Here is a 13,332-nt window from a genome sequence, read left to right on the forward strand (position 1 = left end):
ACCCTGCTGCACAGTATCAGACAATCATTTATTGCCATTCATACATTGGGTGCTTGTGGGGTTTTTTTTTATACAATTTACAAGTTTTAATACAAATCAAAAAATTTTTTACATACATCCAAAAATTTTAATTTTCAATATAAAATATACACCATTTAAAAACATTGTGACGTAGGAAATCCCTTTCCAAAGCTGTGCACTCATGCCTTTCCGAAACCCTGGTTGGCTAAGGAGTGTGAGGTGACAAGGCTTGTACAGAGGCAGAGGCAACTACCAAAAAGACTCAACTCTTCTAACATTTTGGCTCCATCTGAGTCTAGCTGCGGAGGGAGGGAGTGGCAAGAGGGAAGTATTTTCAGAGTGATCACCCCAGAAAAGGAAATCTACAGGACATGCCCCCTCTAGAAGAGAGACTGGCCAGCTCTGAGCTTTGGCAGCTGCTGCCTTTAAAAATCGCACTATAAAACTTCAGGGGAAACAAAAACAAGCTAAGATCTCAGATCCTTGAGAACAGAGCTGTGCAGCTTTAAACGTGACTCTGGCAGTGGGAGGTTTCATGTTTGTGTCTGACTCCTGTTCAAATCAGCTCAGCTTGCAAATAAAGAGAGGTTTTTCCTACCTGCTAACCCTGCAAATTCACCCTGAGATCTGAAAGTCATGCTTGGTTCTCGCTGTCTCAGGCATCACCAATTTTGTAACTGGAATTTAGATAAGTGTCTGGCCAAGGCAGAATCCAGCTCACTCTCCTGGAGCTATGTCAGCACTGCAGGCCTAAAAGGAGTAAAAATAATAGAAGGCTTAAGTCTAGTCTGTAAAATGAGCATATGTGACTGGCTACAGGCAGAGAGCCAGCTACTGGAGTACGAAGGGGCTGGTTTTACACAGTCACATTGTACAACCCTGCTTTACCTAATGGCCATTGCTCAGAGTTCCCAGCCATCTAGAGTTGTTATCCCATGTGCCCCTGGCAGCTCTGAGCTTGGAGATGCAGACTATAATCTCTCCCCCACCCCCAGTCCTCTAATTAGCTCCCTCCAGCTGCCCCCTTTGGGCCTTGTCTACGCTGGGCAATCGCATCTGCTAGTATGTTTTAACTAACACAATGTTAGACATGATTTTTCCCTCAACCTGGACAAGTACAGTTGTGTTCAAATGTCTGAACCCCAGGATTCACCAGAACAGGCCAATATGTTTTAAAAACATGCTTTGTTCCTGTCTTAACTAGGTGCCAAGTCACGTTTAGCATCACACTTATCAGTTCATGTATCTAACATGGTACAATTTCCCAACACAGCCAAGGCACCTGCTAGACTGTATTGAAAAGGCAGAGCCTCCTTCACTTACTGAAACTGACCAAGTTAATGCTTGCGGTGACAAACTGCTAAGGGCCAGAGCAGAATGCCACCCAACCCCACCCTCCCATACCCCAGCTATTCCAGTGTATTTACGCTGATACTGGTGCTCACACTCACACTCATTCTCCCCCCAGTAGCTATTTGGGATATTGGGGTTTGGGGATGCTGCTTAGAGTCGATCATCCTTGGTTTTGTTACTGCTCTCATTGAAACACAAGGCCCACAAGGGGGAGCAAGAGGGAACTGGCTTAGGGTTCTCCACCCTCCCGGTCTGTCAGGAAATGATTAACAGCTACTACTCTGCTCCAGGCCCAAGGTGACATCTGTGTTTTGTGAAGTTACTATGGAAGCACAGATGGAGCCGGGATTTGCCTGACTTGGTTTGGTCTCCAAGCCTGGGAAGGAATAAATTCCATCACTGGCTCAGTATCAGCACTGGGAGTGGTCTGTTAAACAGGCCCACGCATTCCAGTCTGTAGCCAGAGCTAGCACCAGCTCTGTGTAAAGGTGTAAGGTGGCTCCTGCAACCCCAGGCTTCTCTGCATTGGGGCTTTTTACCACTGTGTCTGTGCAAATGTGCTGTGCTAGTGCACATAATGACTTGCACCAGTGTGGCGTGGGATAGACAAGCCCTCACATGAAGCTCTCCCCCAGTTCAGAGGGATGCAGTCCACATGGGAGTTCCCTTGCAATAGGTGGGGAAACAGAATGGCAGAGCTAACCCCTAAAGAACCAACTTTCCTACAACCAGAAGCCATGAGGAAAAGCTGCTCGGGTAGTGCTCAAAGGAGGGAATGGAAACATAGCTGTGGGGAGGGGGATATTTTGAAACACTAGTACAAAAGGACATGATCAGAGGGAATTACACTTCTGGGAAGGCAGCCATTTCCCGCCCTGCTTGTCATTCACAATTCCAAGCAGCAGGGAGATCCTCTCGCTGGGCCTGCCTGTAAACACACCTGCTTCCAGGAAAAGCTGGGGGCCTCTGAAATCAGAATCAGCTGCAGACACTGTGCCTGGGGCAGGCAGCTTAGCCTAGCCAGATGCATCCCCCAGCCCCTGGTCTCAGACAGTGCTGCCAAAGCAGGATGGTCACAGCGAGGGTGATCTGCACGAGTCTCAGTGAATGACTAGAAATCCACCATCACACGAGGGAGACAACTGTAAAGCTGCCTTGTTTGGGGCTGGCATTAAGGGAGTCTCCCCCAACGCACGAGAGCTGGCCAGGCCAAGAAGATTATGAAAGCTGGACCACTTTGGCTCAGTCCCCAAAGGGCGCTCCCTGCCCTCCTGAAGGCAGGCAGGGCTTGGGCTCTCATACAGATAGTTGTTAGAAATGCCCCGGGGGGAGGGGAGCCTCCATCATGAGATTCAAATAGAGACTCTGCTTAAAGACCTGCCTCCATCCCCACTTCCACAGTTTGGGATCCCAGCAGCCCGCATCTCAACCATGCCGCTCTCTAGTCCTGCTGCAAGCACCCCCACCGTCCACTAGAGGGCAGGCCTGACTGCAGCCAGAGAAACTAGGAGGCTTCCATGATGCAGTGTGGGAGCCTGAGCAGAGCCAAGTGGTGCTCACAGAAGGGCAGGAGACTCGAGGCTCTGCGGGAAGGGCCGCCAAGATGGGAGTTGGGGAGGGCACATATACACAACAAAATCCTTTAACAAAAGGGCAAAACGGCAGCAGCCCTGGCTTTCCCCCATCAACCCCTCCCTCTCCCAACAGACTCAGCAGCCATGCCAGGGCCCTGATCTGCACAGACAAAGCTGATCTTGGAGGAAGAGTCCGCAAGGGGAAATTGCTTCATTTCAATGTCATCAAGGTACTAAAAATAAATAAATAAAAGGAACAGCAGCCTGGAGGGCAGCCAGAGCTCCCATTCCCCTGGAGCGCTGCAGTGGGGTAAGGGGCCTCAAACCTGCTCCTGGACACAGCTACAGCAGTGGCTTCTCTCTAAGGTTCTGTTGCTGCTTGGCTAGGAGCCCTGGCGGGTCCGCGTGTGTAAGCGAAGCCTTGCAAAGCCTCCAGCACTATCCTTCTTGCCGCGCAGGTCAAGGCTGTGCGGGGACGGGGGCATACGTCCCTCGCCCCAGGCGGCATTGCCACAGGACTCCTGCTGCCGGGGTTCAAAACGGAGAATTCATCCCCAGTTTAGTTTCAAACTGCAGCTTCTGCCTCTTTTGGTAACGGACCCGCACCCTGGAGAGGGCAGAAAGGAAGAGCAGCATGTTAGGGCAGAGAGGCACGTCCTGCAGCTCACAGAGCAACCCACCCTTGAGAACAGGGACACCCAAACGTCCAGAGCCCAAGTCGAGCGTGGGCCCTCTGTAGCCAGCTGGCCCTGCACACTGCAGCAAGGCACCTGGTCTCTGCAGCATGCTGCTTACGTAATGGTGTGGCCAATATAGTCCACATTATTCTCCATCCTGTTTCTTACGCATCATCTCAGCCCAAGAACTGGCCAGGAGCTGGGGCGGAACAGGTTGGCAGGCTCCCCTCCCACTGCCCTTCCTTACCGGATTTCGTGGAGTTTGACGATCTCGTTAACAATTACCACGAGGATGAGAGAGTGGAAACCCAAGAGCCATGAGACCAGGGAGATGTGAACATCATTAAAGGTTAATGGAGAGTCTAAGTTTGTCCACAGCTTCAGATCCAGAGCCGTCTGCATCACCTGACCCAGCAACCTAATTCAACGGAGACAGCAAGGCTCAGACGTGCCCACACGCCTCCCGGGGCTAGTGATGTAGGGCTCAGGCCCAAGTATGCCTGTTCCTGCAACATTATACAAGGCACGTGCCCTTCCGCTGACAGGATCAAACTAGGACCTGCCCCAGTGTCCTGGATCCCACTTTGCTGAACGGTGTTTCCCAACGTGCTTAGGGATTTCATAGGAGTCTTTGTACAGACAGCACTGGGGTAAGTGTCCAGAGCTGTCAGGAGCCTGCTGAACTAAAGACCGGCCCTGCCCCTCCCTGCAGTCTGTAATGGCAGCCCCTGCCCCTCCCTGTGCCGTTCAGCACCTGATGATACTCACACAACCCCCACCGTTAGGGTCCACCATGTGTTAGTGAAGGGGCTTTTCTTCCACAGCGGTTTGGTGCGATGGACGTGGGTGATGGATATAAACACTGAGGAGAGAGATGGACGTGATTTTAGTTGCCACCACAGATGGACGGGGAGAAGGGCTTTGTCCCCAAGAGCCTCTAGCCTGAACTGAAGCGACACTGGTCTGATGGCCCCGCATCCTGCCTTCCCTGAAAGGATCATGAGGCGCTTCCCGAACAGCCTCACCTCAGCGCGAAGCAGGCAAGAGTTACCCACATTTTGCTGGTGGAGACACTGAGGCAGAGACCTGCCCAAGGTCACTCAGTGCAGCAATGTCAGAACCAGGCTTAGAGGCTAGTTCTCCCAACCATCTGGGCTCTAACCACAGGATGACACTGCACTGCTAACATGCAGGAACCAGAATGGGCCCCGAAAGCACAGGGATCAGCACTGAAAAGTTAAGCAAAAGAAGTGGGAGAGGCATAGGTCAGTTAGGGACTCCCCAATTTAACCCCAGGCCTTCTTCAGAGGCAAGCCACAGCCTGACAGAGAGACATCTTTGTGGAAAAAATTGTTCTCATTAACCCATGAGAACAGGACAAGAAGCAATGGGCTTAAATTGCAGCCAGGGAGGTTTAGGCTGGACATTAGGAAAAGCTTCCTGTCTGGGTAGTTAAGCACTGGAACAAATTGTCTAGGGAGGTTGTGAAATCTCCATCATTGGAGGTTTTTAAGAACAGGTTAGACAAACCCCTGTCAGGGATGGTCTAGTTATGTAGTCCTATCTTGAGTGCAGGGGACTGAATTAGATGACCTATTGAGGTCCCTTCCAGTTGTACACTTCCGTGATTCACTTTCAGCTTCCTCCCAAGCTCCTGACACGAGACGGTTGTGCTTCCTGTTAGAACAAGGGCAGCCCAACTGAGTGCTAAGTTAGCAGCCTGCCAGGCGCCCAAGAACTGCATCGAATCTGACACAGAACTTTGTGGAGTGCATGTAATGCTTCGGGGCTCAGAATTCTCCAGATTCAGCAATTACAACGCTAGCATCTCCTGCCCAGCAAAGGTTACCCACTTGCGACACTCCCTATTTGCATTTCTGACTGTAAGGGTTAACAGTACCGATAACGTCACACACTTTCAGCAGAGCTCCCCAAAGAATAGCTCCACAATGCAGACTGCCTCTCTCTTAACACAGATGTGTGGCCCAGCGATACTACAGGTCCCAGTATGCAATGCTCTTGCCTGCATCAAGCAGCCAGAATGGTCAGATCAAGATACAGCACTGCATGCTGCAGTCTGTTGTGTCCAGGGGTCCTTAAAGAGGAGAGTAGAGGCAATCTGTGCTATTTTATTCAGATTCGATGCAGTTCTTGGGCGCCTGGCAGGGGTTTGTCTAACCTGTTCTTAAAAACCTCCAATGATGGAGATTTCACAACCTCCCTAGACAATTTGTTCCAGTGCTTAACTACCCAGACAGGAAGCTTTTCCTAATGTCCAGCCTAAACCTCCCTGGCTGCAATTTAAGCCCATTGCTTCTTGTCCTGTTCTCATGGGTTAATGAGAACAATTTTTTCTCCCTCCTCCTTGTAACAACCTTTTATGTACTTGAAAACGGTTATGTCCCCTCTCAGTCTTCTCTTCTCCAGACTAAACAAACCCAATTTTTTCAGTCTTCCCTCATAGGCCATGTTTTCTAGGCCTTTACTCATTTTTGTTGCTCTACTCTGGACTTTCTCCAATTCGTCCACATCTTTCCTGAAATGTGGCGCCAAGAACTGGACACAATACTCCAGCTGAGGCCTTATCAGTGCTGAGTAGCATGGAAGAATTACTTGTCGTGTCTTGCTTACAACATTCCTGCTAATACAAGCCAAGGCAGCATACAGTCCCCATAGTACAGAGACCCAAATCCACTGGAAATAGAGACTTACCAGTGTGCAAAACAATCAGACCAGCTGTGAGCTTCTGCGCTAAGAGGAGAGCGTTGGAAAACTTTCCAAACCAGTCAGGGGCACCGTCAGCGTTGCTGGGAAATTAAATTGGTCACTGAGAGTCATTGCTTCGGATAAAACTTAAAGACACGGGTGTGCTTAATGATTCAGGCTGCCTCAGCTCCCCAAGCACAGTTACAGAGATGGGCTCCTCCTCCTGGAGCCCTGGGGGAAACAGGTAAGAGACCGCCCCTTCCCAATGTAGGACACGGGGAGCACAGGGGGCTGGAGAGCCAGCCTTCTCCCCATGTAGGGGAGTGGGAGTTCTAAGAATCAGAGGCAGGAAGCCCAGGATCACACTGCACCAGTAGGATTTAGATAGCTTTAGTGTACATCAGGCCACACAGCAGGAAAAACATGCCGGCAGGGCCCTGCCCCAGAGAACTTACAGTCTAGGCTCCAGTGATAGTGAGACAGAACCTGGTGGGGTCTGGGGGCTATTTGGAGGAAGCGGGTTTGAGGTACACTACCTGAGAGGCTGCTCCAGCAAAGTGGGTCCATGAGAAAGAGAGGGGAAGCAGCCCAGTGAAAAACGAAGATGGAGCATAGGGAATGCAAGGAGTTGGAGAAGGGTGGAGGACGGCAGGATGAGGTGTGTGCTGTGGCAGGGTCTGTTCCTCACCTGTACACCATGATGGAGGAGCAGGCGCTGAGGTTGAGGCTGGTGGTGTTCATCCCTTTACAGGACTCGTGCAGCGTGAACCCAAAGCAGACAAGGCAGGAGCAGATGGTCAGGCTGAATTTCAGCAGGAAGCAGAGCAGGAAGTAATGCTGAGTCTGCAAACAGCGCAGCAAAAGCCAGTCAGGAAACTGGCCTGGAATCAGAGGCATTTACTCCATTTCAGCCTTTCCTCCCAGCTTTCTACAGTCTCCTCTGCTCTTGGGACACTACAATAGACTCAAGAGCTTGATCTGCAGCAAGGATCTCAATGATACCAGCAAGGGGCTGCACCACCAGGACCCAGCCAAGACATTGGCAGCCCCAAAAGGGACACTGGCTGCCCGGGCTTCCCTTCATCCTGTCACCATCAAAGGATGGCGATGATGTGAGCCAAGTCAATGGGACAGAATGTGCACACGGGGCAGCTGGAAAGCACATGAGCCCCCGTGACGGCTCCATCCTAGATAACCTTGGATGGGAAGTGCAGGCTGTTCCCATCCAATACGCTTCCTACCTTTTTAGGAATGGCGGTTAAATTTTTCCCAGTTGCCATGGACATGACGGAGCTGTGGGGGGGCTTGCCCAGAAGAGAGACACTGGGGAAACAGACAGAGGTTAGTCCCGATGGCGTCTCCAACCACGCATCACATCATCCAAAACAGCAGCCCTAACATCTGAATTAAAGGAGAAGCAAATCTCACTGCTTCTAGCATTATCATGGAAAACCTTGGCCAGGCCCCCAGTCATGCAAAATGCATTTCCACAGCATCATTTGGTTTGCTAAACTCAAAGTGCTCTGCCAATATACTTGTATTTTCTTAGCCCTATATGCCAAGCAATCCAGGAAGTGGAAGGTTCAAATGGCAAGGGGTAAGCTAACCTCCAGGTGAGTGACTAGGATACATGGTCATATCAGCAAAAGAACGAGGAGTACTTGTGGCACCTTAGAGACTAAAATTTATTTGGGCATAAGCTTTCGTGGACTAAAACCCCACTTCATCGGATGCATGCAGTGGAAAATACAATAGGAAGATATATATATACACACACAGAGAACATGAAAAAATGGGTATTGCCATACCAACTCTAACAAGACTAATCAATTAAGGTGGGCTATTATCAGCAGGAGAAAAAAAACTTTTGTGGTGATAATCAGGATGGCCCATTTCAAACCTGACAAGAAGGTGTGAGTAACAGTAGGGGAAATATTAGTATGGGAAATACCCCGAGCAGCGGTATTTCAGGCATTGGCACCCTGACAGCAGGATTGTCTGGTTATGAACTCTCTCCTCAGGCCCTATGCTACCAGCACTCCTAGGTAGTCTATCTTTGAGACACCACTGACTTCCTGAGGAAACTACAATCCATTGGTGAGCTTCTAGAAAACACCATCCTGGCCACTAGGGATGTAGAAGCCCTCTACACCAACATTCCACACGAAGATGGACTACAAGCCGTCAGGAACAGTATCCCCAATAATGTCAAGGTAAACCTGGTGGCTGAATTTTGTGACTTTGTCCTCACCCATAACTATTTCTCATTTGGGAGCAATGTATACCTTCTAGTCAGCTGCACTGCTATGGGTACCCGCATGGCCCCACAGTATGCCAACATTTTTATGGCTGACTTAGAACAACACTTCTCAGCTCTCGTCCCCTAATGCCCCTACTCTACTTGCGCTACATTGATAACATCTTCATCATCTGGACCCATGGCAAAGAAGCCCTTGAGGAATTCCACCATGATTTCAACAATTTCCATCCCACCATCAACCTCAGCCTGGACCAGTCCACACAAGAGATCCACTTCCTGGACACTACAGTGCTAATAAGCGATGGTCACATAACCACCACCCTATACTGGAAACCTACTGACATCTATACTTACCTACATGCCTCCAGCTTTCATCCAGACCACATCACACAATCCATTGTCTGCAGCCAAGCTCTAAAATACAACCACATTTGCTCCAATCCCTCAGACACAAACACCTACAAGATCTTTATCAAGCATTCTTAAAACTACAATACTCACTTGCTGAAGTGAAGAAACAGATGGACATAGCCAGAAGAATACCCAGAAGTCACCTACTCCAGGATAGGCCCAACAAAAAAAGTAACAGAACGCCACTAGCCGTCACCTTCAGCCCCCAACTAAAACCTCTCCAGCACATCATCAAGGATCTACAACCTATCCTTAAGGATGATCCCTCACTCTCACAGATCTTGGGAGACAGGCCAGTCCTCGCTTACAGACAGCCCCCCAACCTGAAGCAAATACTCACCAGCAACCGCACACCAAAAACACTAACCCAAGAACCTATCCTTGCAACAAAGCCCGTTGCCAACTCTGTCCACATATCTATTCAAAGGACACCATCATAGGACCTAATCACATCAGCCAAACCATCAGAGTCTCATTCACCTGCACATCTACCAATGTGATATATGCCATCATGTGCCAGCAATGCCCCTCTGCCATGTACATTTGCCAAACCGGACACACTCTACGCAAAAGAATAAATGGACACAAATCAGACATCAAGAATTATAACATTCAAAAACCAGTCGGAGAACACTTCAACCTTCCTGGTCACTCAAAAAGAAGCAATTCTCCAACAAAAAAACTTCAAAAAAAGACTCCAACAAGAAACGGCAGAACTGGAATTAATTTGCAAATTGGACACCATTAAATTAGGCTTGAATAAAGACTGGGAGTGGATGGGTCATTACACAAAGTAAAAACTATTTCCCATGCTAATTTTCCCCCTACTGTTACTCACACCACATTGTTAACTGTTTGAAATGGGCCATCCTGATTATCACCACAAAAGGTTTTTTTCTCCTGCTGACAATAGCCCACCTTAATTGATTAGCCTCGTTAGAGTTGGTATGGCCACACCCATTTTTTCATGTTCTCTGGGTAAATATATATTCCTACTGTATTTTCCACTGCATGCATCCGATGAAGTGGGTTTTAGTCCACAAAAGCTTATGCCCATATAAATTTTTAGTCTCTAAGGTGCCACAAGTACTCCTCGTTCTTTTTGCTGATACAGACTAACACGGCTACCACTCTGAATGGTCGTATCGGGGATACTCAAGTTGCAGCCCCTCTGGCTGAGCCTGATCATGAGTGCTCTCCACACAGAGCGCAGCTCCAACCTTCCCTGCCACCAGGGAAGCTGTAAGGACTTTGGAAGAGGCAAAATCTCCCTGCCCTCTACCAGCAAGGAGGGAAACTTGGAGGAATAAAGAACAAACACACCCTCTTGCCTCCTCGCTCACAGGAGCAAGAGAAGAAAGGAGAAACATCCCTCATCTCCTTGCAGTACCCAGGAGCACAGGAGGAGAGAGGGCATATTTAAAGGGTCATTGAAGCCAGCGATGAATAAAGCACCCCTTAGATCATCCATCCCATCCCCTGCCAGAGCAGCATTGTCACTGCAGAGTCACAGCCACACAGCAGACAGCCATACCACAATTTCCTGACCCCACACTATCGTATCAATGTGTGACCTCATGTCCCGGTGACACTGTGACGCTAAACCTCCAAGCATAGTGCCAGGACAGCTCTCTGGAACCTTACGGCTCCAACTCTCCCCAAAGACAGCTCCTTCAGCTCCACGAGATGAGCACCACTGCTCTCCGCATGGAGCCACACTAAGAGGAATGGCGTGCCCTTACCACGCTAACCAACACACCGTCCCGAGCACACGGGAAATCCTGGGATGGACAAGGCCATTTGCAGTTTTCATGTATGATAGCAGGTTGAGGTGAACATCTGGGGAAACCTGTTACAAAGGCTCTGTAACAAAGGGCAGGGCTAACAAAGCCAAGCCACAGACAAACATTAACGATCTCTCAACATTTCTCCTTTCAGCCAAGGAGCTCACAGCCCTTTACAGACATCAGTTAGCCCTCGCAATGTCCCCGAGAGGCACTGGCAGATATTAGCCCCATTTTGCAGATGGCAAAGCCGCAGTAAAGGGAAATGTACCCAGGGAGATGCCCTCCACTCACTCACCTTAGCAGCGGGTAACAGAAACAGGAGAGCCATAGGATGTCCGTGGTGCTCAGGATGGGTGGCAGCTGCACCAGGCAGGACAGGAACTGAACAAAGAACCCCCACAGAGAAAGGCATGATCAGCAACAGGACTGGGAGAGCAACCACATCCCCACCTGCTTCTCCCTGTGCCCCACTCCAGTAGGCGCAGGGACAGGCTGGATACTAGAGAATCTGGTTTGCTTTGGAGATGCGCTGCCAAGCCCTGCCTGCTGCTCTGGACTGCGTGGTGGCAGAGGCTAGAGACGGCCTTCTCCGGGAACAGCAGTGCCTACCCAAATCCCCAGGCTACAACCCCAGGCAAGAGGGGGCCAAAGACCTTCCCTGAAGGAGGCTAGTTAAAAGCCTGCCTAAGCAGAAGGGCAGTCTAGGCCAGAAGGCAACCAGAGTCTGATCATGGCTAGCACAGTAACTGCCCTCATCAAAGAGTGTTTGTTAATAGGATTATGTTCAATCAGCAATGTGTGTAACTGAAACAAGTGTACTGGATACACAGGATCCCAACCATAAGAGTTGTATAAACCCTGGAGAATGCCAAACCCCACCCCTTTCAGGGCTGACCCATCCCATTGGGCTACATCCTCTCATACCTCCAGCTTTCCTCCCCTAAGCCCCGCAAGGGTGGGGGGCTCACCTGAATGACCACCAGAGTCAGCTGGCACTGCAGCAAGAAGAGGAAACACTTGCGGATCCCGTACGTCGCATGCCTGGCCTGCAAGCAAGCACAAGCCCCCACAGGGCAATCACTGGGAGGGTACCTGCTGCAAGGAGCTCAAGGGGAGCTTACACCCACTTTGCATGGAACAGTCACGCGGCGATGACCTGGACCTCCCAGGAAATATTTTGGGTGGTTGAGGCAGAGTCTCTGGCCCGGATGGGGAGAGGAGTTAAACTTGGTGTGGGGCAAGGGAGAGGGTCTCCAGCCCAGCTGTAGACGATGGTAGGGGTGTAGGTGCAGAATTAAGCCTGGAGCTGGACTTTGCCTTTCTAGGTTTAATGCTAACTTTGCAGTAAAGGCTTTTCTGCCTGGAGACCTCCATAGGCACGTTCCTTACCGATTTTACTAAAGTCAGGATCCTGGTGCCACAATGCACTCCCTCCTCCCATTGTCCTGCTGCATCTTTAAGTAGCAAAGCTTTTACACCTGTCAGAGAACTCACTTCAAGGTCTCACCATAGACACAAGACTATTTGCTGTGGTATTCTCATGCTGACTGCCTGGCTCTCCCATGTCTGACATGCTTCACTGGAAAGGGAGAAGTCAGGTAGAATAATATCTCCTCGATGCTGGCCAAGCAAAGGGCAGCTGGGTATCAGCAGAGAGTGCTATGGATGTAGTTCACAAAGGGGCTAAAGAAGCTGAATAGAGGCCTCGCCACTGCTAAAATGGCCACATAAGACTCCTGCTTTGCTCTTTGTGACAGACAGGTAGGATTATTAGGACTGGAGATCTTTACAGTCAGGCTGTGGTTCTGGATGGATAGACAGACGGTCAGCGAACCAAAGGGGGAATGTAGCAGACTCACCTGTTCTATAAGTCGGATGATACTGATGCTCTCTTCCTGGTGGAAGGATAAGGAGCAGGGCAAGCTGTTGAGCTGGCCTGAGAGCTGCAGGGGTGTAAGGTCATCTGAGACTTGTGTCAGGTTAGTGCTTGTGGCATAGCCAAAAGTCTCCCAGGAGCAGCGGGATGGATAGAGGGGATCCAATGCTATGCTGCACAGACAATAGTGCAATGGTAAGGCAAGGCACCACCGCATGCGGAGAAAACCATGTGCATACTAAAGATCAAGTACATAACATGTATATTCACACATTACACATGTTGTAGATACATCACCTATGGCTCCCTGTGGGAGTTTCAAAAGCGCCCAATGGATTTAGGAGCAAATCCCACCTGCTTTCAATTAACACCAAGATTTCCAGAAGTGACTAAGGATTTTGGGTGCCTCAGTTCTGAGGGCCCAATCTGAGGGCCCAGGTTTGTAAGAGGAGATGGGTGTCCAGCACTTTCTGAAAATCAGGCTCTTTGATGGTGTCATCTGATGACCCAAGATCACTCATCACCTCTGAAACATCTTGGCCTCAGTCTACAATTGATCTGACTCATTATGATGAGAGGCATCTCAGCCAATGACAAAAGCAGTCTAACACACTAAGCCTGACACTCTAGGAATCTTTGGTCAATCTTTTATTCAACAGTGCAAGAA

The 13,332-nt window shown here is 49.7% G+C and overlaps 1 protein-coding gene across 5 annotated transcripts in view; it reads right to left on the bottom strand.

Moving 5' to 3' along the window:
- Nucleotides 1-11: 11 nt before the first annotated feature.
- Nucleotides 12-13,332, bottom strand: part of TMEM94 (transmembrane protein 94) — a 99,887-nt gene continuing 86,566 nt past the window's right edge. For 4 of the 5 annotated variants that reach the window (XM_039500977.1, XM_039500979.1, XM_039500978.1 and 1 more), the window contains 9 exons: nt 12,649-12,838; nt 11,758-11,835; nt 11,085-11,170; nt 7,573-7,654; nt 7,020-7,174; nt 6,338-6,432; nt 4,394-4,487; nt 3,873-4,043; nt 3,483-3,555 (listed from right to left, as the gene is read on the bottom strand). In XM_039500977.1, coding sequence (XP_039356911.1) covers nt 3,483-3,555; nt 3,873-4,043; nt 4,394-4,487; nt 6,338-6,432; nt 7,020-7,174; nt 7,573-7,654; nt 11,085-11,170; nt 11,758-11,835; nt 12,649-12,838 — 1,024 coding nt within the window. Of the gene's footprint in view, nt 3,556-3,872; nt 4,044-4,393; nt 4,488-6,337; nt 6,433-7,019; nt 7,175-7,572; nt 7,655-11,084; nt 11,171-11,757; nt 11,836-12,648; nt 12,839-13,332 lie in introns of all 5 variants that reach the window. The other variant, XM_039500975.1, reaches the window with a different exon arrangement.

Source organism: Mauremys reevesii, linkage group 15, assembly GCF_016161935.1.
Source record: "Mauremys reevesii isolate NIE-2019 linkage group 15, ASM1616193v1, whole genome shotgun sequence".
Taxonomy (NCBI): domain Eukaryota; kingdom Metazoa; phylum Chordata; order Testudines; family Geoemydidae; genus Mauremys; species Mauremys reevesii.